Source organism: Alexandromys fortis, unplaced genomic scaffold (genome assembly GCF_014885135.2).
Source record: "Alexandromys fortis isolate MF-2015 unplaced genomic scaffold, M_Fortis_MF-2015_v1.1 scaffold_58, whole genome shotgun sequence".
NCBI lineage: Eukaryota > Metazoa > Chordata > Mammalia > Rodentia > Cricetidae > Alexandromys > Alexandromys fortis.
The window spans coordinates 6,775,520-6,803,511 of NW_026067940.1; the positions used below are offsets into that span (position 1 = coordinate 6,775,520).

Here is a 27,992-nt window from a genome sequence, read left to right on the forward strand (position 1 = left end):
GACTGGGGACACTTGTCTACCATGCTGTAGGCCTTATAATCAATCCCAGAACCTAAAAGCAGCAAAATGATGGTCCAAGTTTCTAGGGGTGGGAAAGGGGACTCCAAGGGACAATATGCTAAACCCCTTGAGGTTACAAATGAAAGCCACAAGAAAACAATGTACACACGAGATTCCTTTTTCTCTCGGGGTGGGGTAGAGGGAGGCACTGGCAGATCCTCGAAGTCCACCTGCGGCACCCCCAGGATCAACTGAAGAGGATTCAGGTCTCCAAGAGGAAAGGCAGCCGTGTGGGGTTCGTGGAGCGTTTGGCGCTAGCCGGCGGGTCGTGCCCGGGTGGGTTCCAGCCCGGGCCCCCCGGGGACTCGAGGCAAGGCGGGGCGAGGCAGGGCGGTCCCCGCGGCGGGACACGTGCGTCCACGGCGCCCCCGACCGCCGGGCGTCCCTGTGCGCGCTGGCCGAGGGCGGGGCAGCCGCTTGGCGCTCCCCTCCTCTCTTCTCCTCCTCCCGCCCTGCCTCCTGTCGACCGCCGCACTCGGCCCTGGGCTCGCTGCGAGCAGCCGGCCGAGTCATGGGCTGCGACGGCCGGGTGTCGGGGCTGCTCCGCCGCAACCTGCAGCCCACGCTCACCTACTGGAGCGTCTTCTTCAGCTTCGGCCTGTGCATCGCCTTCCTGGGGCCCACGCTGCTGGACCTCCGCTGCCAAACGCACAGCTCGCTGCCCCAGATCTCCTGGGTCTTCTTCTCGCAGCAGCTCTGCCTCCTGCTGGGCAGCGCCCTCGGGGGCGTCTTCAAGAGGACGTGAGTGTCGCGCCCGCGCGCCCCTCCACTTCCCCGCAGCTGCGACCACCTGCCCTGCTGGGCTGGGTCTTAGCCCAGGGGCTGCCTCCCTCCCCCACCACAAGCTCTCCCGGAAAACTCTCCCGGGACTGAAGGTGACTTCTGGGCTAGGTATTTGCCTTCATTCACCCCTGAGAGAGCTTAAAACCGTTCCGCCCTCGCTCTCCATGCCCACCAGCCAAGAAGTGATGGAATGTGCAGAGATGCGTAGGACCCTTATTTCGCTGCTCCTCTTGAGGTTTTGTAGCCCCAGCACTGGAGGTGGAATTGGCACTGAGATGGGAAGACAGTTGGTGGTGCCAGTTCAGGGAGCAGTTCTCGGTGACAGGACTGGCCTGTGGGTTTGAACAGGCACCCATTGTTGGCTCTACTAATAGTCGCTCCGCATCAGTTGGCACAGGTGGTAAGCTCCTGGGGTCTCCTGAGGGAGCCAGCGCTGGTCTTCAGAGGTTGAGCCCTTGGGCCTCTGAGACCATATAGTGAGGGCCAGGTAGAGAAATATAAAGCTTCTCTTCCATCCTCTATCTCTGGTGCCCAGGGTCCCCCTCTGTACCCTTCTACCTTGTTACTCCTCCCTGGCCTCTGCCAGGACAGAGCTCTGATCTCTCTCTGGCACTCGGAATGACACCCTTTGGGTGCCACGCAGAATGTTATTCTCCCGGCTAACTGTATAGGAGTCCCTCTTCCAGAAGGGCAGCAGCCTTCCTTCTCTGTTCAGTCAGGAGCAGAGAGAGACCTAGAGCTGAGGCTGCTATGTGGTCCTCCAAATTCCACCTGGACCGTAAAACCACGGTTGGGAGGTCTATCACAAAATAAGTAGTTAAAAAATCCGGGTGTAGAGACCATTCTGGGCCCGAAGGCTCTAAGTGCTTACTCCTCCAGCTGTGTGTGCAGCAGCGGTGGGAAGATGCAGTACAGATGTCCACAGAGAGTGGACCCCAGTCGAGGCAATCCAGAGCAATTCTCAGTAACTGGAAAGTGACGGTTTTCATTTCCCCCATATTCTCTTGCAAATGCAAGAATTTTCCAAAGCAAGTCTTGTACCTATCAGTGGTTTTTTGTTGTTGTTGTTGTTTGATTTTGTTTTGTTTTTTTGTTGTTGCTTTTTTATTTTTTGGGGTTTTTTTTGTGGGTTTGGGATAGGGTCAGATATACAGGAATTTTAAAGACCTGTTCAACCTAGAAAATTAATGAAGAGAAAGAGGGAATATCTCTGACTGTCGTTGTGTGGGGGTGCTGGGCGTGAAACCCATGGAAGCATATGTGTCAGGCAAGCTCCCTGCTGCTGGGCCACACTCCTGACCCTCACGGATGTGACTTGGAGAAGCTCTCCTTCCTAGGACTTTTTGGGAACACATGTGGTGCAAACAGGAAGGCGAATGAGGATCATTCTAAGCCTGTCTTTCTGAAATGGGAAGACATACACACCCAACTGGGCCACCTCTCCCTGGCTTTGCTCCTGTCTCTAGGTTCCTTATCCACCAGGGCTCGGAATAGGCAAGAGAGAGAGAGAGCCCTGCAGCAGGAAACCACGGCCATGTCAACAATAGTTACTAAACCATTGTGCAGAAGGCCTGTGCCAGGGCTATTCTTAGTTCTTGTATCAACCCATTTCATTTTCACTACAGCCCTGCAAAGTAATAATATTGTCTCTGTTTTATACACGAGGAAGCAGAGGTATAGAGTGGTTATGAAATTCACCTAGGTGTGGTAATCCCAGCTCTCCAGAAGCTGAGTCAGGAGAACCTTGAGTTGAAGGCCAGCCTGGGCTACGTAGCAAGACCTTGTCTCAAGCAACCAAAACAAAAAAACCAAAAAAAAAACAAAAAAAAAAAAACAAAAAAAAAAGGAAAAGGAAAAGGGAAGAAAGGAAAGGAAGGAAGGAAGGAAGGAAGGAAGGAAGGAAGGAAGGAAGGGAGGGAAAGGAAGGGGGACTTTTTCCCACATTGCACAGTTCCAGGGTTTGCATGTGGGCATTTGTCCGTAGTCCCAGGTGCCTTGGAAGGGGCTCCCGCTCTGTTGTGACTGCTCCGTTGCTAAGGTCTGTGCAGGAGATGGAGATGCATAGATATCCTGTCGGTCTTCATGAGCTGAGTTTTCTTGAGCTCTGACAGTCCCTGGGAAGGCAGTGTGGACCTCTGGGCTCTTCCAGAGCCAAGCAGGGCTCTCGGGGTTGGCCTTTAAATTCTAAGTCTCGGCCCTCACAGCTTCAAGACCAAGAACTGTTTTCTTTGGTACAGAGCAAAGCAGGGTTCTGGTGGGGAAGAAGGGGAGATTTTGGGTGTCTGCAATGATGGCCCCCACCTGGCTAAGTCTGAGCGGTCTCCCCATTCCCACCCCGGAAGTGAACAGAAGCCCAGCCAATCCTGACATGGCCTCTAAAGTCGGGAGCACAACCTCCCCGTCTGTTGAAATGCTAATGCCCCTGCAAGGAAGTGCTTTTCAGCTTAAGTGATTACCAGTCAGTGAGCCAGGCTGGCACTCAGAATGGGGGATTGCCTTAACCAATCTCAGGGGCCAGCTGTAGAGAGGGGGGCGGGAGAGACACACAGATGTTTTGCTTTAAGGTTCTGCTTAGATCCTATCTCCTGCCTAATCTGAGGGCCCTGGGCCACAGGGAGCCTTCTAGATGCCTCTGTAGGGCAAGCATTGGAGTGGGACCCCAGGGCAACCCAGCCTTCCTCCGCTCCCCTTAGCAGAGACGAAGGGCTTGGCCTTTAAAGAAGGCCATCTGCAGGGCCAGCAGAGGAGGAACAGCCACTGGATCCTGAACTGGAGCCTCCCTAGGAAAATCTTGTTGAGCGCAAAGAGGAAATCTAGAGAATAGACATAGAAAGCCAGGTGGCTGGCAGGCTAAGGAGGCATGTGATTGACAGGACAGATAAGGGGTATTTAGACAAAAGGTTTTTTTCTGGTTTTGTGGGACCTGTATAATCACCCCGGTCAGCTGGGAAACCCCCTTATCTCAGGTCATCAGTAGATTGACAATCTAAGATCGCCAGCATCTCCTTGGCTTCTCCCCTGCACTAAGTGGTCGAGGGCTGCATAGCTACATGTGCCAATTGTCACCTTCCTTATCTATCTTTTTAAATCTTAAGTCCCTCTTATCATCAAGTCTCCTGCTGCCTAGACCCAGGTAAAAATCCCTCCTGCAAACCCTTAGAGCTAACCGAGTCTTCACACCTTCCTCATAGCCAGCTCTAAGTCCACTTGCATCTCGAGTCTCTGGCCTCCTGCAGACCCTGGACCGCAACACCTCCAGTTCCCCTCTCTGGGCTGGGCTCTGACTGACCTCACTTCCAGAAGCCTCTGTTTGTCCCGTCAACAGCTTGTCCACCATGTGCCAGAGTCCTACTGGGAGTTCAGCACCAGAAAGGTTCTTGTATAAAAACATCTGAAAGCCAGGCATAGGGGTGTAAGCCTGTAGTCCCGGTCCGTGGGAGACAGAGACATGAGGATGGAGATTCATAGCTATCCTTCACTACATAAGGCCTCTGAGGCCAGCCTAGACTACCTGAGAACCTGTCTCAATCAAAATAAGACAAGCAAAGCTTCAGCATGGAGTTAGCATGAACCCGACAGTTCTGCTCCTCAGTCTACGCTCAAGAGAAGGGAAAACATTTGCCCACACCAAAATGTGTGCCTGGATGTGCACATTACTTGTCATAAATAAGTGGAAATAACCAGATTTTCACAAGTAGGTGGTCAGGTAAATGAAACGATGCATAAAAAAGGGGCAGGCAAGCCTATGGGGCTGTCCTTACAAGGGTTCTGATACAGCAAAAGAACTGCCTCTTGAGAAACAGGTCAGGTATGTCAGGAACTGGGGGAGAGGTGTCTGGGCAGACAGACCTAAGGTTTGGCTCTAAGGCACTTTGCAAATGTTCAGCACCCAGAGAGACACTGGGGCAGGGTGCAGCCACAGCCTGGGTCAAACAGGGCAGTCCTGCCTCCCCAACATGGGGCCATGAACATCCATACGGAGGCTTGAGGTGACTGCGGTATAGGGAGCCCTTCTTGTCCCCACCAGCCTGGCTTGAGAGAAAATTGCCAACTGATCCTAGTTCCTGAAAGGACTTTCTTTCCCTCAAGTAGGTAGATGAGGCTTCTCCTGGGACTCCCACCAATCTGTCCCCATCCCTTCCCTGGGTCTTCTATAGAAAGAGATGGGTCCATTGAAACTGGGAAAGGAGAGGCCCCGAGCATCTTGCCACGGAGAGGGAGTTCCTGCGGAGAACAGCGGTGGGGTGACTCCAGCAGCGTGGAATGAGGCCTCAGCAGAGTTCTCCCCAGCTGCAGACAGAGAGCAGGAGTGGCCCTGTCTGTCTTTTCACGGCACCAGGTGCCCAAGGCAGGGACACACCAAAGTGGTCACATGTGTACCTGGCAACCAGTGCTGAGAGGGGTTAGGGCAGCTCACTCAAGGTCACAGAGCCAAAGTGGCCGAGCAGGCAATGCCTCCATAATCTTAGCCAACTTGAAGGAGGATGCTGGGGCCCCTCCTTCTCTCCACTCCCATTTACGGCTTCCTGTGAAGTCATTAATAAGTAACTTGACCATTTATCAGGCTTTCTGGCATATGTTTCTTAGGCCCTGGAGGAAAGAGATTCATTTAACATTCATGTCTGAGTTCCAGTGGAGGGCAGGCCAGTGGCGCTCTGCTGGATGTTGGCCTCCGTTGGGGGTCAAGCCCCTGGGCTCAGTTTCATACTACTGTCTTCCCATCTAGACCTCAGCTTCCTGGTCTGTAAGGTGAGAAGGTCCCTGGGTGCTAGCTGAGCTGCTCTCACTGGTACACACCGTGTGGCCAGGAGGTGGGCTCCTGGGGCATTCCTGGATCAACCTACGAGGATCACTCACGAGAAAGGTGGGAAGGCACCTAGAACTGGCACTAGTCCCGGCCTTCTCGCTGGCACATATCCTGGGTCCAGTGCTGCAAGGAGGGATGAGAACTGGAGAGGGAACCTCATGAGGCCTTAAGATGGAGCACTTGGCTATCCTCAGTTAGAGGGGAGGAAACCGAGGCTCAAGAGGGGAGAGGTAGTGACTTGCCACGGGTCACACTTTGGGCAGAATCAGAGGTGAGCCTCGAACCAAGGGTTTTCATCACACAGTCCACTGTGTCTTTGATGTCAAAATCTTTTTAACGTTATTACTCTGTAATCTCCAGTTACCCACCTTCCTGAAAGGGATTTAAAATCGGCAATGCATATACTTTAGCCTGGCCCTGGGAGCCACGTTCCATCCTGAAGGATTTCTGGAATGTCTACACGCAGCCCTGCAATACCTGCAAGACTGAACCGCTGGTCTACTCTCAGGACAAATGTGGGGTCAGCCTTCCAGACTCTGGTAGCCAGCTTAGACTCCAACCACAGCCCAAGTCCTGGCAGGAGACAGAGGGAAGGGATTTTCCATGTCTTCTTCCTCCTAGCCTGGGTTCACTCATGAGTCAAATGGGCACAGGCGTGAGGTCCACCTCCCAGTATGCTCAGCTCACGTGTACTAAAAGTCTGTACCACTGTGGATGAATGTCGGTGGCTTTTGCACACCTGGCAACACCAGGCCTTACCCTTCTTTCCCTTCCCTACCTCCCCGTGGTTTCTTCTGTCACAGCTTACAGGTCTTAGATTCTATGCCCTCAGGGTTTTGTGAGAAGCCTGAGGGCTGTCCTGGACCACTTCCACACAAGCCGTACCCCAGGACACCTGATAGATACACAGTGTGGCCACCCCCCACCCAGGTCTCATCCAATTATTTGGTTTCTTTTGCGTTTTTGATGAATGGTCTTGCTGAGTAGCCCAGGCTGTGCTGATCTCTCTGTCTTCCTCCTTCCACCTCAGAGTGCTAGGAGAGCTGCCATACATAATGGGTTAATTCCTCAGAGAGTATTTGTACTTGGCCTGTGAGTGAGGCCGTGGTAACGGGTCAGTGGGTCGGTGAAGGTACATATAGAAGTGACCCTTGCTATTCCCTATTCCCAAAGTTGGTCTGCAAGAGGTTGCCTGCCTGTCTTAGACAAGGAAAGGAAGTGTGGGAGGAGAGAGAGAGGGTGGAAAGTTAAGGTCTACCATTTTCGTCAAGCCTTGTGTGCATAGGCATCCCCTCTGAACTGGGTTCGGAGGAAGAGGCCGGTGAGATGTGGTATCACAGAGCAGGAAGCAGGAACACAAGCAAGCACCGGAGTCAGGTTAGCTGGGTGGTCAGCGCTGGGGATTGTCAGAGCAGGGACCAAGGGACAGCTGCAAGACTGCAGCCACATTGTAGCCACCTTCCCTCTACTGTCTTCAGTCGGGCTTTGAAGCTAGTCTACCCCAGGTTCTGAGTGGGAACAGACAGGGGTCATGAACAGTGATCTCCTCAGCAGATCAGCCTGGAAATGAGAAAATAACAAAATAATGAACTGCTGCCATCAACAGAACTCCTCTGATAAAGGCTTTAATCGGATGCAAGGAGATGAGGTGGCTGAGTGCCCGGGAGACCAGAGTCGAGTGCTGGCAAAAGACAGTCTGCTCCACCTCTGGGGGTCCCCTCTGCTCTTCCAGTGTTCTGGAATCACCCCTCTCCCTTTTCATAATCTGAGGACATTCTTCCACAGCCTCCAGAACCTTCTTGTTGCCCAAGCTCTTCCCCCAACCCAGCCCATTAGCCTATAGAGTGGTCCAAAACACACAAGCCGGATCCTGTCGCTAGGCACTTGGTTATAAGGTAGAACTCCCTGCCAAAAGGATCTTGACATCCGTCTCTCATGGGGATAGCCCTCCACATGTTCTGAGTCTGTCTGCACTGGGGACTGCTCAGATTGGTCTCCGTGGGGATAGCCCCTGACCTCTGTCCTTGAAGAGGCGTACTGAATAAACCAGATTCTGTGCTGTAGCTTTGCTCCTGGCAGCTTGGCTCTGCCTACAAAGACAGCCCTTGTCAATTCCTGTGTGAAGGGTACATGTAGCTTACCTGGCCCTACTCTTGCCCAGCTGAGGACTTCCAGGCTCAGGCTCATCCTGGGTCCCCAACCCTTATCTGTAGATGTCCCTTGAAGATGCTCAAAGGAGCCCCCCTGGGAGGGACAGGAACATTGTCTCACAGAATTGCTTAACATGGATAATTTAAGGTTTTAGCAACATAATGTGGTAGCTGAGCTTAGTGAGCAACAGTATGACATCCGGAGTACTCGTGGCAGCCATGAGAGGCTATTGCTGCACTTAGGACACGCTTACTCATGCACCTGCCTGCAGCCCACAGCTTGTGAGCAGTTCCCTTCCCACTGGTAGCAGAGCAATGGGGAGGAGCAGGGGCCTTCCAGGGAGGCTCTGGACTCCTCTGCTGACTCCAGCTTTCCCCTGCCCAGCCTGGCCCAATCGTTATGGGCCCTCTTCACCTCTACCCTGGCCATCTCCCTGGTATTTGCTGTCATCCCCTTCTGCCATGATGTGAAGGTATTGGCCTCGGTCATAGCGCTGGCGGGCCTAGCCATGGGCTGCATCGACACCGTGGCCAACATGCAGCTGGTGAGGATATACCAGAAGGACTCAGCCTTCTTCCTTCAGGTGAGCTGCACAGGGGGAGGCTGGGTACTGGGCAGAGCGTAGGGAGCTCCCAGGCTGTCTCCAGGGATGGTGGTGGCTCAGCCTGTCCTGATCACTTACTAGCTGGGCCACACACCATCAGTAACCTAATACCTGGGTTTGGCTTTCTCCCTCTCTCCAGGGGTGATCTCTGCCTACCTTGTTGGCCTCTCCCAGGAATCCCGGTGTTAACTAAAGTTCTCTAACGAGGAAAGGCAGTGTTACTGAGGGCTTGCTGTCCGTTCTCACGTCTCTCTCCTCCTCTCCTCTTTCCTTCCAGTCACCCAGCATTTGTGGCTGTTACCAAGTACCCAAGGAAGCAAGTTAAGGGAATAGAGTTAATTTTGGCTCACAGTTTAGGGGGATGCAGTCCATGATGTGGGGGGTGGGGGTGAGGGAATGGTGTGGTCAGGAGTGGCTCAGTCCTTGGCACCAACTAGGGAACAGACAGGGGATTGCCAGGTTTTGGCTGTCTCCTTTTCCTTTTGTGACTCAGCCTCAGCCCCCAGCTGATGGAATGGGGTCACCCATATTTGGGGTGGGTCTTCCCTCATTAGTTAAGCCTCCCTGGAAATGCCTTCACAGACATCCCCAGAGGGGTGCTTTCCTGGTGCCCCAGCTGTGTCTTAGTCCAATCAAGCTGGTGAAACTGACCACCATAACGGGCACAGCACCAATGCCAATAGAGTTGGGGAAGGGAGAGGGGGAGGAAGGGTTGACTCCTGCCACACCAGTTACCCCAGGTATCGAGTGTGGCGCAAGGGGGCTTTTCTCGACGTTCTTCCTTCTCTCTCCTGCTTCCTGAGTCTTCCCCGTAAAAGGTGAGGGGAGGTTGCACCCTCTGGAAGCAAGTCCTGAAGCAGGCTGAGTGGTACCCACCCCCCACCCAGGTCCTCCATTTCTTCGTGGGCTTTGGTGCTCTGCTGAGCCCCCTGATTGCTGATCCCTTCCTGTCAGAGGCCAACTGCTTTCCTGCTAATAGCACAGCCAATGCCACCTCCAGAAGCCACCTGTTCCATGCATCCCCGGTCCTGGGCCAGCATCATGCAGCAACCCAGCCTTGGTCAAACCAGACGATCCCTAGGCTGCCCCCAAAGGATTCGACAGAGAACCACGTATCCTATGCCTTCTGGATCATGGCTCTCATCAACGTAAGTGTCCCTGGTGCAGGTAGGGTAAGGAGCTGGGGACAATGCAGGCCTCCCAGTCCAGCTTCCCAGCACAGAATCTTCAGACCCAGGAAACATGCCTGGCCCCAGTCAGGGGAGAGAAGTGACCTGTAGGGATCATCTCCAAAGTCCCGCACTGTGACTCTGTGTTGGCAGTTCTCAAGAAAGGAAGGCTGTGGCTCTGTTTACACAGTGAAAATCAGGGTCAGCTTCCAAGTTCTCTGAGGCTTGTGGAAAATCATTTCTGTTCCTCCATGACCAAGAGGCCCATCATGGCGGATAGTGGCTTCTTCTCTGGGGTCCTTCATCACTGATGGGGATCTCCTGGGCCCTGCGCCTTGAGTTCCTGCTTCCTGTGGTAGAAACGACAGAGAGACTGTCCTCGTTTGGTTTGTTCTGTGACCATAGCAGCTAAAGGGGAAAAGGGTTTATTTTGGCTTTCGCTTTATAGCCCATGATGGAGGGAAGCCAGGGCGGGAACCTGGAGGCAGGAACTGAAGCGGAAGGCATGGAGGAACACTGCTTGCTGCCTTGCTCCCCGTGGCTTATTGTTTGCTTTTTTTTAAAAAAAACTATTTTTATTTTACGTTCTGTGGTGTTTTACCTGCATGTATGTCTGTGTGAGGGTGTCGGAACCCCTGGAACTGGAGTTACAGACGTGTGTAAGCTGCTATGTGGGTGCTAGGAATTGAACCGGGGTTCTCTGGAAGAGCAGCCAGTGCACTCAACTGCTGAGCCATCATCTACCCAGTTCCCCACTCCCCCAGCTCGCTTTTTTTTTAAAAAAAAATATTATTTATTATGTATACAGTTTTCTGTCTGCATGCATGCAGGCCAGACGAGGGCACCAGATCTCATTACAGATGGTTGTAAGCCACTATGTAGTTGCTGGGAACTGAACTCAGGACCTCTGGAAGAGCAGTCAGTGCCCTTAACCTCTGAGCCATCTCTCTATCTCTCTTTTTTAAAGCAACCCAAGACTGCCTGCTTAAGGGCAACATCACCCATGCCAAGCATAAATCAAGAAAGTGCTCCCACAGACGTGACCTCGGGCCAAACTGATGGGGCATTTTCTCAATTTAGGTTCCCTGTTTCCGTGTGACTCCAGTTTGGGTCACTAACAAGACACTAGACAGCACAGAGACCACTGACCCCGACCAGCTTAGCCGCTCAGGCCCCTTTCGTGCACATGGCCAAGTCAGCGTTGATTCTGGCTTCCACCTAGAACCCTCCAGTGCTCTGCACCTCAAGAGGATCCCCTGTGAACCAGGGGAGATTGTTGGTCCCCCACCCATCAGGCTTGGAAGTGACCGCTCAAACCATCTTAATGACTGGCCTCATCATGGGCCGGAAGTGAAGATATTCCAGGTGGCCAGTAGCTTGGCTGTGGGAGAGAGTCCCTGTGTGAGCCTCCTCACTTTCGCCCAGAACCTCTCTGCCGTAGGCCTTCCCGGTCTTCCAGAGGCCGGTGGCTACTGCACTGCTTCAGAGGAATGCCTGCATAAAGGACTGAAAGGGCCCTAAGCCCCGACCAGATCAGTGCTGGGCATGCAGAGGGTGTCACACCTCACTGGCCTGAGGCCCTGATAGGGAACTGAGAGAGGCCTAGTCTGCTCCTTTTCCTGGGCTGGAAGGTCAGTCATGCCCTCAACAAGGTACCACTTTTTCCTCTCTCCTGTCCCTTTTATATCCGTGGCTACCATTTTGGATCAAGGCAGCTTTGAACCTGCATCCCTGCTTAGGGAAAGATCCCTGCTATGACTCTGCATGCAGGAAGCCCTATATAGGCCCAGGGTCTGTTCTCCTCACAAAGGTGCAGACTGGCGAGGCTGCTTGCTACAAGATTTCTGGGAATTTCCCTATTTGTGTGTGTCTGAACATAAATAGCCCACGGCTGAAGGAATTACAGCAGTAGATGGACTGGCTTCCTTACGCTCACACACATACACACCTGCCCGGCACTGGCTGGTCTTCAGGGTGGCACCGGTGTCCCCGAATGGGATTCCTGTAAAAGCGAGGTATGTTCCTGCCAGCTAATCTGTCGTGAAGCTGTTCCCTTCACCCACCTCCTTAGGCCTCCCAAGTGCCAGGCCTGGGGTTCAGCTGCTTCCCTTTGGCTTTCTGTCAGGCTTTCTGCTGCTGAGGCCTCCATGCCTGCTTCCTGCTTCCCCAGTTGCTGGAGGGAGGGCTGAGTCTCCCCAGCACAGAGGCACAGGTCTCTTGCCATGCGGGTCTCTGTGTGTGGCTTTATAACTTCCAAGGGCTGTTTGAACTTGTTTGTTGTTGTAAATTGTGAGTTGGGGTTACACTTGGGGTGCCCTGGGCTGATCTTTAGCTCCTGCCTTCTGAGTAGCAGAGACTCCAGGTGTGTGGCAACACACCTGTGACCTTGGCTGCCTTTCGAGTGTTGAAATAGGCTCTCAAGAGCACCACAGGGAGGTGTCGGTGTGGGGTTGGGTGGCTTTTAGTCTTCAGACTGGTGTGAGCATCTTTACAGCCAGACCAGGAAGAACAGCAGTTAGATTTCATAAAGTTTTCTGGTAGTGAGGGTGACGGGGCCTGGGCAGGAACACCTGTGGGAGGCAGTGGCCGCTTCTCCAGGCAACCTCAGAAGTAGGAGGAGTTTCCTACTGGGTTAGGGAGCACCTTTGGGACTAACCAGCTCCCCGTGTGGAGAGCAGAGAGCTGGGCAGGGGGAGGGGAGACAGGCACTTTCCCATGCCTGTGTTTTCTAGCTTAGTCATCTAGCTCCTAACAGAGCTCAGTACCCTCCGAGGATACAGCATCACTCCAGCAGCCCAGAGGTAGGAACATGCATACAGGCTGGAATCCGAAAACCAGTGCTGGCCGTAGGGGGGAACCCTGCACTCTCTGTGTCTAGTCGACCTCCCAGGTCTCCTCCAGTCCTAACAGTATGTGGCTGTATAATAACTTTGAGCCTCGTTTGTCCCATCTGGGAAATGTGATAACAAATCTTTTCAGCACATTTTTCTCACCCCTTGATAGTACCAGGGATAAACCCAGGGGCCTCATGCTTGGTAGACAGGTACCGTCCACTGAGCCGCATCCTCTGCCCCCTGATGGCACTTTCAAAAATGACATGATGCGTATGAGTATTTTGCCTGCATGTCAGGGTATCTCGGGTGCATCTAGTGACTGCGAAGGCCGGAGAACGGTGTCGGATCCCCGGGGAACTAGAGTTATAATGGTGGTGAAGCACCATGTGGGTATTGGGAACTAAATCTAAGCCTGCTGCAAGAACAGCGAGTGCTCTTTCCAGACTGCCACCCCCAGTCACATTTTATCGGGCTGTGACACACAGAAACAAGAGGCACTGTGCTGTAGCAGTATTGGGAGCAAGGGTGTTAGTAAGCCGGTCACCGGCACCTGGCCTAAGTAGTCAGGCCCCTTGTAAATCCAGGCTTTGAAAGGCTTCCCTATCTCCTGTGAGAAATAGGTGTGGCCGAGGCCAGCACTGCTCACACCAAGCCTAGATGGTACCCAAATGCCTGGCTCATGGGTTGGCAAAGGCTCTTTGGTGAGGTGGGCACCTTGGACTGTAAGCCTGCCGCATGGACCACATGTAGCAAGCCAGACCCTCCTGCCCCCTCTACCGCCCTCAGCTCCCAGTGCCCCTGGCTGTTCTCTTCCTGCTGTCCAAGGAGCGGCTGCTGACCTGCCCCCAGCGGAAGCCACTGCTCCTGTCTGCAGACGAGCTGGCACTGGAGACCCGGCCCGCTGAGAAGGACGACACCTCCTCACTGGCCCCCAGGTTTCAGTCACACTCAGGTGCGGGCTCTTGTAATCTATTCTGGCTGCCCTAGAAACCCCACACCCAGAAGATGAACCTAGAGCGCAGGGCTAGGGGTCAGAAACAATCTTTGGTCCTGGCAGTTTTTGTAAGGTAAGTAAGAGATGGAGCTACCTGGCAGGAAGAATGAAAAGGGAAGATTGTCTCCATCCTCTCTACTCTCTCCCGGGTTACCTTAGGGGAGTTAGCTAACCTCTGTGAGCCTGAGTTCTACCAGGAGTGGGCAAAGAATAGTGGCCGCTCCTCACAGGTACCTGAAAGCTGGGGAGGTGGAGGCGGCAAGCAGCCCCTGCTGACGCCCCTAACTAGGCGAGCAGAGGGGTTGGAGCAAGGGTTGACTCTCCCCACCCTTCTGTGCCTCCTTCAGGGCAGGAGGACCTGTTCAGCTGCTGTCAGAGGAGGAACTTCCGGGGTGCCCCCTGCTCTTTCTTCGCCATCCACATCACAGCCGCTCTGGTCCTCTTCATGACGGACGGGATGATGGTGAGCCTTCATCTTAGCGTGCTCTGCTGAGAGGCCTCTACCGTGGTACCCAGCCTGGACTGGGAAGAAGATAAAAAAGCACAAGGGGTCCGCAGAACTTCACCTACAGAGCAATGAACTGGTGTCCTGCCCATTTCCTACAGTGGCCACAGCCCGTGAGGACCAGGAATCTGTTCTGTTCTCACCATTCCGTTTTATTGGTGAATTCTAGAAAGAGCCCTATCTGGTGTTTTGTTTGTTTTATTTCCAATTCTATGTGACCCAGGATTTTTCAGTTCTAGTTGCTTTGCTCTGTTTTGATCAAATGTAGCCTAGGCTGGCTTTGAACTCTTGGTCCTTCTCCCAAAAGCACCATACCTGGCTGTGACCCACAGTTTTGACAGCTCACAGCCCTGTTGCCCTGTGAGAGGCCATACTATATAAACTCTGGTGTGCTGTCAATGGGGCTTCACAAGCTCATGTCATAAACAAGCCACATTCCAGCCCCTCTGTCCATCCAGTGGGTGACTCTGTCAACTCTTTTTAGTGCCCTTTTCAGAAGTCTTCTAGGTTAGGGACGTCCTGATTGGCTGTGATTGACTGCTGTAGGAGGGACTTTCCTAAGAGAAGGCTCTATTCACAAGCTCCAGGCCACAGCAGACCACTCTAGGGTGAATGTGGACCCCTCTCCTCTCTTTCTTTCATTTGTAAAGCAAGAGGCTAAGCCCTTTTCCTTCTAGCCAGGCCTGTCTGCCCAAGCCTTGTAGGGATTCCCCATGGGGACCTAGTGATATCTCAGGTGCCCTATGTGGCACCATTTCTGTTCTCAGCTTAGGTGTGAGTGTACCACATGATCTTAGCTCCCAGGGCATCTTGGGCTGAGCCACCAGGGACAAGACCAGATGGCCTCTGCCCGCCCTCCCCAGCCTGTCCCAGCTGAGGCCCTGGCGTGCTCAGTGAGGCTCACTCTCTCCACTCTTCACACAGGGTGCGTATTCTGCCTTTGTGTATAGCTATGCTGTGGAGAAGCCACTGTCTGTCGGACACAAGACGGCTGGTTACCTCCCCAGCCTCTTCTGGGGCTTCATCACCCTGGGCCGGCTCATCTCCATCCCTGTCTCCTCCAGGATGAGGCCAGCCACCATGGTGTTCATCAACGTGGTAAGTGTTCTTAGGAACACAGACTTTGTTTATTCCTGCCCTTACCCGAGACATTTGTTCAGGACTGTATTCTGCTGGAACGGTGAGGAGGTAGAAATGGAGGAGGGGAGATGCTGGCAAGGGAGGGTGGAGATCAAGGAAGAGGAACCTGCTGTGTATCCTTGGCAGAGTTCCTTCCCCTGCCTGGGCCACTGACTTTATGTCCTTAAACACCTCAACAGAAGAGACAGTGGGTGATTACTATGGCGTGGAAAGTGGTCCCTAGCAGACATCTGCCAGGATTATGAGGGATGTAGGTCTCAGCCTTGGTCCTCCTGCACTTCTCACCGTGCCCGGATGTTCGGAGTCCTCTCGCCAGTGGAGCAAGGCTTTGGAGTCAATGCTTCTGGCCTGACCTAGGATTTGCCTTTGGCAACTGTCCAGGAGAGTCTTGGATGGCCAGACTATTATGTAGCCAGGCAAAGGAACTAGCTTGGCTGGGAACAGGGTCTGGGCCAAGCAATAGATAAAGGTTTGTGTCCTGATGTATGTCCATGTCACCATCTATGACAAAGGACTCCAGATTACATAACCCTTAGGGTACATCTCTGTCAAACTTCCCCTGAGTCTTGGATCACTTCTGCGACATCCCTGCCAGTCTCTGTTTTAAAACCTCCAGGGATTGGGAACTCACGGCTTTTCCAGGAAATCCACTGAAAGAAAGCACTTCTCAAGCTGCAGTGATGGCTCGGTGGTTAAGGGTACTGGCTGCCCTTCCAGGACCAGGTTCGATTTCTAGTACCCATGGGATGACTAACTACGCTCTGTAAATCCAGGTCCGGGGATCTGATGCCCTCTTGTGTCCTCCTCTGGCATTGCACACAATTGGTGCACAGACATATATGCAAGCAAAACACCCATACACATAACATTAAAAAAAGATGGGGGCTGGAGAGATGGCTCAGAGGTTAAGAGCACTGACTGTTCTTCCAAAGGTCCTGAGTTCAATTCCTAGCAACCATATGGTGGCTCACAACCGTCTGTAATGGGGTTTGGTGCCCTCTTCTGGCCTGCAGGCATACATGGAAGGAATGCTGTATACATAATAAATAAATAAATATTTTAAAAGAAAGAAAGAAACAAACAAAGAAAGAAGGAAACAAAGAAAGACTTCCCAGCTAGGTGTGGTGATGGTGCATCCCTACAGTCCCAGCACTTGGGAGGTGACAGAAGGGTTAAGTTCAAGGTCAGCCTGGGCAACAGAGAGAACTCACCTATGAATAAACAAGCAGCAATTAAAACGCTTCTGATGGTAGTCAGGGAGAGGTTGTTCATTCTTGCAGAATAGTTGAGAGAGGGCAGAACTAGGCAGAAAGGTTCTCTGACGTTTCATGGGGCAGGGGGGACAAGACTTTTCTGAGTGAAGGGGGAAGAAAACAGGGCTCAAGGAGGAGGCTAGAGCGATCGCATGGATGGGGCCCTTCCATCACTACAGTGACATGCGTATGGTAACTATAAAGAGACAGGGGTTAGTCTGGCTCTCACTTTGGGGTGTTCTAGTCTATGATCTAGTCTCTGGGGTGCTGGATGGCAAAGGCTGGAGTAGGCCTGGGAATATTGTTAGTGTCATAAGCCGGGGAAAAGGGCAGAAGGGAGGGTGGGATGGCCACAGTCCCTTCCAGTGACATGCCTCCAGTGACCTAGGGAGTCCCACCGGGTCAGGGTCCTACCACCTGTAAGTTCAAGCTACAAAAATACCCTAAAGACCCAGCCTGTACCTGTGGGTCTTCTGAAATCCAAACGACGACACGGAAGTGTTTCCCCGCCCCTTAGAGCTAAGTATTTCCTTTGCTCATTTCCTGTGCGGAAAGTCATCTTTGGTGGCATCTTGAGGTTACTCTTTGCGCTAGTCTTTAACCAGTACATGGCAACAGCTAACCACCCTGGGGGTTTCCCCAGCCCACCAATCCTCTCCTATCTCCTAGTCACCAGGCTGATGTGCCCAGCCTCAAAGGCTTCACCACCTTGACAAACGCAGCTCCTCACAGTTAGGTGCAGGCGCACAAAAAAAAAAAAAAAAAAAAAAAAGGCACTTGGTGCTAGTGAGAGGCTTTCACAGCTTCATGAGTTCCAAGTGTTGGGCCGCCAGGGGTCAGGATGGTTTTCAGCACCTCTTGTTCAGCACCTCCTCCAATGTTCAGCAGACTCCAGAACAATGTCCGCTTTGTTTCTGGGTTACAGGTGTGTGGAGTCTTGTTTTTTCAGGGGGTGGGGTGCTAAGGATGTGCTAGACTGCTGAGCTATACCAGCCCCTAGAGCCAACTCCTAAATACGACTGGTGGACAGCAGAGAATGAATAGGGTTTTCAGTTAGCTGCTGGGCAGGGACAGACAGGTAGTGGAAAGTCCAAGTTCAGTGGGGATCACACTGTCGGTGGTCCAGGGGATGGCTGTGTCTGTGGAGCAGTTTCTTACGTGTGTCTGGCTTTTCTGGACCAGCATCATGGTTGTAAGGATAGTAAGTGTCCCTAGCATGGAGACATTTGAACCTTGTGACTGCAGCAAAGGGGATGTGAATGGAGACCCCACAATAGAATTCTGGTCATGCCCAGGAACTGAGCAGAGAGGAAGAAAGAATAAACAGAGCTGTGTGGTCATCGTGCCAAAGAAATGTGTTATATTTGGAGCCATAGATATACCTGTGACTTCTGGTTTTTTTTTTTTTTCCTTTGACAGGGTTTCTCTGTTGCTTTGGAGCCTGTTCTGGAACTAGCTCTTGTAGACCAGGCTGATCTCAAACTCACAGAGATCCGCCTGCCTCTGCTTCCCGAGTGCTGGGATTAAAGGCGTGCGCCACTGCCGCCCAGCAACTTCTGCTCTTTTAACTTAATTTAATAGTAGTAGGTGTGTGTGTGTGTGTGTGTGTGTGTGTGTGTGTGAGAGAGAGAGAGAGAGAGAGAGAGAGAGAGAGAGAGAGAGAGAGAGAGAGAGATATGTCAGGAGGTATACCTGGACCATGCTGTGTGTGGAGGCCACAGGACAACTCTGAAGAGCTGGTTTTCTCTCTCCACCTTTATGAGGGTTCCAGGGTGTTGTGTATGGGTGCTTTCCCTGAATATATGTCGGTGCAGTTCCCTTGCCTGCCTGGTGCCTGCAGAGGCAGGGGCAGGGAGCGGGGAATATCAGACTCCCTGGAACTGGAGTTACTGCTGCCTGTGGGTCATCATGTAGGTGCTGGGACTCAAACCCAGGTCCTGGGAAAGAGAAGCCAGTGCTCTTTAACTGCTGAGTAATTGCTCCAGTGCCTGGTTTTCTGGTTTTGTTTGGTTTGTTTGAGACAAGGTCTTACTGTGTAGCCCAGGCTGCTTCTAATTCATAATTCTCCTGCCTCAGACTCCTAAACCCTGGGATTACAGGTGTGCACCGCCATAGCCCGCTGCCTTTGTGTTTTTACCACATGAAAGAGGCCTTGAAGTTGCCTCTCCATGGTGAAGGGAAGTGTTCATCTTCAGCCTCTGTTTCCTGATGGCTTTCTCTCGGGCAGGAGGGGGGAGGGTGATTCTAGAACACCTCACTTCTGAGAGATCTTGAGGCCGAGCTAATGGGGTTCATGTGCTGGGGTCACTTGCTTCCCTCTCCCCAAGGTCTGCTGTGACTCTGTGAAAGGTCCCTTCCTCTCCGCCTGTCCAGTCCTTCATCTGCAAGTGGAGGAATGGGTTCGGGACTGGCTGTGATTTTTTTTGCATGACTTTTAGGTCTGTGTATTTATTCTCCTAGAAACAGGCATACAGGCACATCCTAGGATACGATTTGTTTTGTGGTGCTGAGGCTCAAACCCAGGGCCTTGGGCGCCCAGGCTGAGTTCTCTAACACCGATCTACATGTACAGCCCCCAATCCAGGGACATTTTCCCATCAAAGCTAGGACTTGGCATAGAACACGGAGTTTCTTTAGAGCGCAGAGCTGGGGCTGTAGCTTGGGGGTGCAGGACTTGCCAAGTGGGTACCAAGTCGTGGGTTTGTCTCCCAGCCTTCAGGGTAGGGAAACCACACAGAAATCCTAGAGTAATCGAACATTCATTGGAAGCTCAACACTTCCAGTCTCCAATCATTTCACCACCAGCCTCGCCATCCCCTTGCTAGCACACCTGGTGTAAAGATGAAGACTGTAGGGTTCCCGGGGACGGCCCCTTTAGGGCTCCACACTGGGAGACACTCAGCGTGGACCCGCTCCTGGGGCCTTGGACTCCCAGCCTTGCGCTGCTCTGCTTTCCTCCCGGTTGGGTTTCGCATAGAAATCACTCAACACTTACATAAAAAAACATTTTTAAAGAGCATAGAAACTGGGTTATTTTTGTGAAACTCTGCCTGTAGGGCAGAGACTTGGATGAGCCACAAAGATGTCTGGGCATGCAACCTGAGTTATCCATTTCTCAGCTCCAGCCATGGGATTTAAGAGAAATCTAAGAGGCACCAAGCTGGTTACCACCACCATTGGTCCTCCTGGGTGCTTGTGTTGATTCCCAGAGAGTGGGGACCCAATGTCCACCACCCATACTGCTGGCTCATGGCTTCCTCACTCTGGACCCTGGAACTCAGGTGTCAGGGAACCATGCTTCATGGAAGAGTGGGGTGTTACCCCCTCCACCAGTGGGAAGGAGAATATTGATGACCCAGATTCATAGAATACCCTGGGGACCAGCAGTGCTTAGTCCCTGTGTTCACTGGATGCTGGGGGTAGGAGTGCGCGATTGCCCAGGTTGCAGTCTTTCCCGGACCCTGCACTAGCGATGTTGCAGGTATCAATGAGACCACAGGGTGGCGCATGGGCTACACCATTCTCCTGGGGCCAGCGAGGATGTGCCTGCCTTTCTCTAAGGTGCCTCTGCCTCCGCTGTGACAGGTGGGAGTGGTGGTGACATTCCTGTTGCTGCTTATTTTTTCCTACAATGTCATCTTCCTGTTCGTGGGGACCGCAAGCCTGGGGCTGTTTCTGAGTAGCACCTTCCCCAGTATGCTGGCCTACACTGAGGACATCCTTCAGTACAAAGGTGAGTGGCAGAGGAACACAGAAGCATGTTCTCTGCAGCTGGTGGCCACCTCCTCTCCTGCTCCCAGTTTGCTGTGGTATTCTAGGCCTGGACTTTCTTTTACCAGGAAAATTAAAACGCCCCCTGGCCTGTGAGAGCAAGCATGTTTGATCACGGGTGTCCAGTCTGTGACTTTCTGTGTCTCCTGTGTGTCCGGTCCGTGGCTTTCTGTGTCTGTCTCCTGTGTGTGTCCTTGTAGGCCACAGGGAAGTCTTGCGGCTTCCTCGTCCATCTCCTTCCTCTTCCTCGAGAACATTATGGGTCAGCTGACATATTGGCTGCTACAGTGTCATGTCTGTGATCAACTTAGAAGACAAACAATCCAGGGATAGGATGAGCTGAAGAATCAAGTGTCTTCGAGTTTCTGGCTTCTGGATCCTCTAAGTGGGGTTCAGCACATGGCTGAGACACATCTCAAATCAGGAAAAATTCTTTTGAACGGTGATTCAGAAGCAGCCTTGACCTTGGTGGAACTGAGGGCAGAAACAGCATCAGCCAGAGTCAGCACCCATCCTGGGAACGCACTTGTGTGCTACTGAGGACATCATGAAGAACAGGGGACGTGCCCAGGAGACACAGTCCCTTCCCCCAGCTCATCCTGGCAGCAGGGAGGGCAACTCCCCGGGATACCAAAGTTCTTGGACTCTAACTCAGGAGAATCCGTTAAGTGATGGAACAACGTCCCGTGTCAGTTTTGAGAGATGAACTGGTGTTCCAGTATGACAGTAACAGGCTCTGCCAGATGACACTCAGCCCCATCTGCCTGTCACTTCCCACGGTCCACACTTAATTCAGCCTGCCTCATCATTTACTTGCTTGGCATATTTAATATTTATAATGCTGCCCTCTCCGGTCACCTCCTCTGCCTTTGTAGGTCTCGGCTTGCTCGTTGCCCTTCAGTCTTGCCCCCCTCTGACCCACTGGCTTAGCACTGGGATTCCCTGGAGTTCTAATAGACAACCAGAGCCCAGGCTCCTCTGAGTGGGATGTCACAGAGCAGGAGGTGGCCTGCTCTGACAGCATCTAGGTGTGGGAATGTCACAAGGCCTAGGGGACCCTCTGAGTGACAGGCCTGCAGTCTATCCACACCAAATACTTGGAGTTTCTTGATGACACAGCAGTCACTCTGGCCCATCATGCTTTGGCCATAACCACTCTCCATCTGGACCGCCTCCATCAACTCCCCCACCCTGTGCCCTTCCAGGAAGTATCTCTGATCTCCTCAGAGAGGGATGGCCGCCATCTTTGTGGATCACTTGACTCAGGCCCATCCCTGCTGTGTGGCCCGTCTCACAGCTTCTGTACCTAGGCTGTGTCCTCTCCAACACAGTCCCGGAAAGGGACAACAGAAAGTCTAGGCTTTAGGGACATTGCAGACACAAGCATCAGTCCCACCTCTGTATTTTCAGGTCAATGACCTCCAGTGACCTCATTTCTTTCTTCTCACTGAGCCTCAGTTTTCTTGTCTGTCATGTGGTGGTGGCTTCTTTGTCATATGGTGGCTCACACCTGTAATTCTAACACTTGGGAAACAGAAGCTGGCAGAGCTACATAAGGTCTAGGCCAGTTAGTGCTACATACTAAGACCTGACCTCTAAAAAGGAGGAGGAGGAGGAAGAAGGAGGAGGAGGGAGGAGGAAGAGAAAGGAGGAGGAAGAGGAGAGAGGAGGAAAAAGAAGGAAGAGGAAGAAGGAAGAGGAAAGAAGAAGAAAGAGGAAGAGGAGGGAGGAGGAAGAAGAAAGAAGAGGAGAGAGGAGGAAGAAGAAGGAAGAAAAGGAGGAGGAAGAGGACGGAGGAAGTAGCAGCAGCAGCAGCCTTCCTCTGCTGGGCTGGTTGCGCCTCAATGGCTGAGCACTTGCCTTGCATGTGGAAGCCCTGGGTTTGCTCCCCAGCACCACAAAAACAGCCCAGAGACAGATGCTGATCCCATAGGAATGCGCTGCATGGTAGAAAATGGAAAGCTCTTGGTTGATTGGCACCACTGATGGCTCACAGGGCTCCCTAGCTGCACGTTTATGACACTGTTGCTGATGTGCAGAAGGGTCCCAGGGTGACTCAAAAGAACACACACAACAGTGGGGAGCCCTTGGAATTCAGAGAGGGGAGTGAGCAGTGTGCAGTTTAGAAATCTGACGGATGTGAGCTGCCCTGCATGGAGAACAGGGTGGGAAACAGAAGTAAGGTGCGGAGGAAGGATGTGCAGGCACAAGCAGGACGGGGATTGACTTGAGGGAGAAAGGGCTGGAAGAAGATAGAGCCCTCAGGAGATGTGTCATCATTGGCCACGGTGCCATGAGCTCTGGCATGTGTCAGGGAACCAGAGAGGCAGTCAGCCTCCTGGAATAAATAGTGTCTGGTAGCCAAGAAAGACCATCAGCTAGTGGGGTCCGAATGTGCAGGGAACGGGCACTCAGGGCTAGAGAAGAAGCTGCCATCCTATGCATAGGGACTGTGGAAGATGTACGTAAAGGAAATGTAAACTCAGCCGCAACACATGAGCTGGCGGAGGGAGAGGAATCTTCCGTGGGTCAGTAAAGGATCGCATCCGAGACAGGCCGCAACACAGGTCATGACGTCAGTTTATCCTGGTTGAAGGGTGGCTGGGGAGCCAGAGATGGCCTTACAAACCACATAAAGCATTTAGACTTGTCCTGAAGTGGAGGGACCTGGCCTCAAGTGTCTGTCCTGGACCAGTATTCTAGAGAAAACACACAAACCTGGCGAGGGGTGTTATAACTGGCCTTGGACTTCAGGTTCTGACGCTACGCTTGTGCTCTGAAGGTCTTGATCTCTCTGGAAGGGCAGGCAGTGGTCAGCTGAGAAGAGTCCCGAATGCCAGGCTACACAGCTATGAATGGTTGAAGGTTTGAGAACAAGAAAGAGACATAGGAATAAGTGGAGGGAGACCATCCTGAGGTAGTCACAGATTGGAGCCCTAGATGTCTTAACCCACAGTCCTCTCTTAGACCTTCCCGAGGCGTGCCAGGATGCTCTGGATTCAGATAGCTTCACTTCTGCATCCTTGGCTTGCTCTCACCCAACCTCCCCTTCCCGTTTGGCTAGGCTGTGCGACTACAGTGCTGGTGACCGGGGCAGGAATTGGCGAGATGGTCCTGCAGATGCTGGTTGGTTTGGTAAGTGGGGTCCTCTCGGGGTGGGAGGGGCAGTGGTTGGGGAGCACTCCCCCAAGTAGATGAGAAGATTCAGCCAACCGCCTTTAAGTCCAAGCTCTCACTTCCTGAATCCCACCAGGCTGGAGCTAGCCGTTTCCCATTTCCACGCCAGCCAGACTCAAAAGCCAGGCCTCTGGATGTGGGATGCGGAGACCTTAATGACTGAATGCACGAATCCAAAGCAAACACGGCCGTCTGGGCCTGGGGCCAGGGGGGCCCCATGAGAATGCTGTTGGCCCTCAGAGTCCAGATGGTGTGCCCCGAGTCTGGCAGTGTTCTTTATCCATCTGCCCAGGTCCATGTCTCCCAGTCTGTGGCCCTGCTAACCAGGACCCCCGTTCACGTCCAGCGCCTGCCCTAGCTTTCCTTCAACACGCCCAGGTTACATTTGTTTCCCCGGAAATCAAATGTTAAAATCAACACTGCTTTCCTTGACTACCATACAGAGAGGTCAGGCTTTTCACAGCACAGGACCCCGAAACATAAATAAACAGAGCAGCTTTCTCTAGGTCAGTTGGCTCTTAGTAACAGCCAGCAGGGGTGTGTAGCCTGGGTTGTATCCCTCCAAAATTCCTGCCAGCTCTTGGAGCCTCCTTTCTCTTCCCTCCTGACGAAGGCGAAGAATTAATTTTGTTGTTCTCTGCATTGAAATGCCATGTCTGGGGTCTGATTTGGTGTGGTTTCTTTCTTCCTTTCTCACTTTTTTTTTTTTAAAAAAAAAAAATCTTAGTTTCTTTATGTAGTCCTAGAATTTGCTAGGTAGACAAGGCTGACCTTGAACTCACAGAGATCCACCTGCCTGTAGCTCCCGAGTGCTGGGATTAAAGGTGTGCACCGCCATACTGGACGTGGTGTGGTTTCTTAAATTGGTGGCCTAGGAAAGCTCTATTTGCTACTTTGACATGTTCTAAATTTCCATAATAAAAAATTAAAAGATCCCCCTCCCTCTCTCTCTCTCTCACACACACACACCCCTTCAGCAAAGTTTCAGTTAGACCTATGGGTATAGAAATATCTCATGTACTTGGAATTTCAGTTATCATATGGAGTTTTCCAGAAAGTTCTAGAAGATGGAACTGAAAGAGTATATGGGGTATAGACAGGTCCAACCCTGGCTTTAGAGCAGAGCTTTTGTCTTCACCAGACCTGTAACCTTGGGAAGACTTCCCCTACATTCTTGTGTCTGGTAGGATGGCCCCAACTTGACTGAAGCCTACCAGGGCCCAAGGCGACCATTTTATTTTCTGGTGCATGGTCACGTGGAAATTTAATGGCCGCTCTTCTGTTCCTCTCTGGCAGATCTTCCAGGCCCAGGGCAGTTACAGTTTCCTGGTCTGTGGGGTGATCTTTGGCTGCCTGGCTTTTCTCTTCTACATCTCGCTCCTGTTTTTCCACAGGATACACCCTGAACTCTCATCAGGTAAGGAGAAAACTTGTCTCTGCGCAGAGAGGGGAAACAGCGGGGGTGGGGAAGGAATATGATTTTAACAGTCAGAAGAGCTGTTCTGTCCCAAGTGAAGTGCAAGGAAGTGTTTATTTTCCTACCGCTGCCCTTTCCCCTCTTCCTGCTTTCCTTGATTGTTCACGCTGGAGAGAGTAGAACAGGCTGACTCACGGCTTCCCTGTTAGCAGAGGGGCATGGACCGTGAACCTGTCTTCCTGCCGTTCCCTTCACAGTGGGTCCTGGGGCCAAAAGTCGAGGGCAGGAGAGGACAGAGCTTGCCTCCCTGGCTGGAGCTTGGCCCAGTGGCCTAACTGACCACTTCCTTGCAGTTTGAGGTTTTGACTCTTGTCCAAATTGCTTCTTCAGAAAGAAATCATTTTGGCCAAATGGCAGGGAAGAGTTCCTTTGGGACAGAGACACTCCTAAGAATAGTCTCCCTCCTGAAGACCCCGGGCCAGGGTAGTACGAAGGCTATTTTTGTAACTCTGCATGTCCCTTGCCCAGGGACTTCAGCCATGCATTGTGCTGTTCTTAGCAGAAGGTGCCCGAGCAGAACCAGCGTTCTTTCTGTGAAAGCAGAATAATACACACAACACACACATACACGCACACACACACACTCACACACACACACACACACACACACACACACACACAACCCCTGAAGAACTACTACCCTTTCTTGCTAAGTAGCCATGTCCACTCTCCACTCTACATACTAAGCACTGAGCCAGGCATGGTGGCATGTGCCTTTAATCCCAGCACTTGGGAGGCAGAGGCAGGTGGTTCTCTGTGAGTTCAAGGCCAGCCTGGTCTACAGAGTGAGTTTCAGGTCAGATGGGACTACATAGTGAGTCTCTGTCTCAACAAAACAAAACAAAAACCAACAAAACTTAACTATACAGGCCCAACAGGAGAGCAGACACCCTAACCCCCAGAACTATAGAGGCCCAGCAGGAGAGAGGCCAACACACACAAATAACACAAATAAACCAAAGACAGTGCAGAAGAAGAAGGAGGAGGAGAACGAGAGGAGGAAGAAAGAAGGAAAAAGAGGCACGCCATTCTGTCAAACATCCAGTGACTGACAGCCCCTGTGTCTCCCCCCAGCCCCAGACACTAGTCTCGCTAGCTGCCCCTATCAGCACTTCACCAGAACTTGGTCTGACTTCCCACCGTGTGTGCTACAGAGCCCCAGAACAGCAGAGAAGCAAAAACCTAGTTCACTCTCTAGAGCGAGCTGTTGCGGAGCAAGCTGGGGCCACCCACATCTGCTACCTGTGCTGTTTATGTTTTCTTTCGTAGTCCTTACCCAAGACAAACCCCTTGGCGTGGAGAACCCTGAGAGCTACCAGAGGTGAAGACCTCAGCCTCCTGAGCGACAGGGTGACCAAACTGACACAGGAGGCCAAGGGTCACAGAGGAGGTCTCCCCTGCCACCTCGCTTTTTATCTTTTTCTTTCACACTTAGCCAAGAAGTTGGGTCCTGTTCCCTGAGTGTTCCCTGGACAAATCAAGCACCTGCCTGGCACTTTAGTGTCTTCTTCTCTGGTTCAGACTTACAGCCCACGGTAACCAGATGGGAGGGCAAAAGACAGCGCTCACACCTCCCCGTCCCATCACCCTGTGCATGGGCTACACTCTGGGCTTCAGATCACTTTTAGTTGAGGTTTAACAAAAATGCCAAAATCATAAAGCTGAATCATTGCTAGGTGTAGATATATTTAGATATATTTTAAATGAATCAAATCCCTCTGGCATGTTGAAAAGGATTTATGTGTTCTTCCCTTACCCATGGTCCAAAGTCCCTCGCATTACTCCTGCAGAAACCAAGAGGTCACTTGTGTCCTAAGACAACAAAGGAAATGCTGTATCTTGTTTTGAGACCCTAGGTCAGCGGCACACGGGGCTAACTCGGACCAGCTTTATACAAGCCGACTGTTAAATTTTCATTTTGAGAGCTAGTCGTGCAGCCATGATTTTTAAGTAAATTAATTTGCAGGTAAACGGAGGTAGTACTCAAGACACCACTTTCTAATTTTACATGGCCGATGCCCCTGAGGTCACTGTGTCTGGGACACAGAAGGGGCGGTATTTCTAAGTGACAGAATGCTGCTGCTCCTCTCAGCTGCTCAGTGACAGTCCGAGGTCAGCCACGGCACAGAAATGGCAAAACCACATCGCGACCGTGGCCCCCCTCCCCGGGAACAGATGGTTTTACCAGCATCTCACTGCTAATAAGCAAAGTTTAATTGGTTCAGAAAGCACAAGGAGAATGAAATGGACATCCTGTTTTTCCTTACTGACATCTACACGGTGCAGAAGCAGCGCTGAGAATTTTTAAAAAACAGCTCATTGACGTTTTGTACCTTTTATAGAGGAAAATTTTATACGGTGTCAAAGTCTTTTTTTTTCATAGAAATCTAGGCCTACTGAATAATTCAAGCCATGCAGTATACAGAGAGCGGTGTCTGTCAGGAGTCCGCAGTTCTATACAGAACACAGAGGGTTAGTAAGGCAGAGAATGCAAGAATGCAGGCTCACCAGCCTGGACAAGGCTGAGCGCAAGGTTTCTGGAATCACTGGTGTGGCTGTTACAGACTTCTGGAAGGAGTGAAACATTCCGTTACAGTCATGTGTTTACCTGTACATTCTCTGTGCGTAGACATGTGTTCATGTGAACGCCCCAAGGGCTGCTCACACACCAGAACAGACACCTGGATCAAGTACCAGCCTCACCTTCGAGCTGTGAGCCTGACCTCGCCCCCGCCCCCTCCGGCTCCGCCCCATACAGCTCCGCCCCCTGCCCCGCCCCAGGCATTACCAGTAAGGTGGCGTTTCTAAAATCACCCTACCTCACAGGAGTTCTGAGAGAATTAAGTGTGTATGGAGTATTTGCTACATGCCCAACGTGGGAACCACCTTCCGAGGGCTCAAGTTTTCACGTTTATTACAAGCCTCATGAGCAGCTTAGACGCCATTCACGTTTGGTACAAACTGTAACGCGAGGAGCAAAGGCCACTTTGAAACGCTGCGGCCTAAGCAAATCCTTTTAACTCTATTTATAAATCCTTTCCGAAGCACCTAATGCTAGCCAAGTTGAAACGTGCAATCCAACTGTAGTAACTGACCTGGGCGAGGAGAAAAGCAGTTGTATTTTTTCTTGTAGTTTTTCAAGAAAACATCCTTTTTTATACAGATTTAGAAAGAAAAATCACTGGTTATATCTACATTGGTGACGATTGATGTATTAACAGAGAAGATTAAACAAATCTAATACTTTCCTAAAATAAACTATTTTAA

General features: G+C 51.9%; 1 protein-coding gene across 1 annotated transcript; it reads left to right on the forward strand.

Annotated features, from left to right (window-relative positions):
* The first annotated feature begins 535 nt into the window (after positions 1 to 535).
* Mfsd4a (major facilitator superfamily domain containing 4A) lies at positions 536 to 27,979 on the forward strand. Its single transcript, XM_050147878.1, has 10 exons — positions 536 to 801; positions 8,186 to 8,384; positions 9,293 to 9,553; positions 13,195 to 13,360; positions 13,750 to 13,865; positions 14,832 to 15,005; positions 19,886 to 20,033; positions 23,136 to 23,206; positions 24,545 to 24,665; positions 25,995 to 27,979. Exons 1-10 carry the CDS (start codon positions 572 to 574, stop codon positions 26,048 to 26,050), a joined length of 1,542 nt encoding a protein of 513 aa, XP_050003835.1. The 5' UTR covers positions 536 to 571; the 3' UTR covers positions 26,051 to 27,979.
* Positions 27,980 to 27,992: the final 13 nt, after the last annotated feature.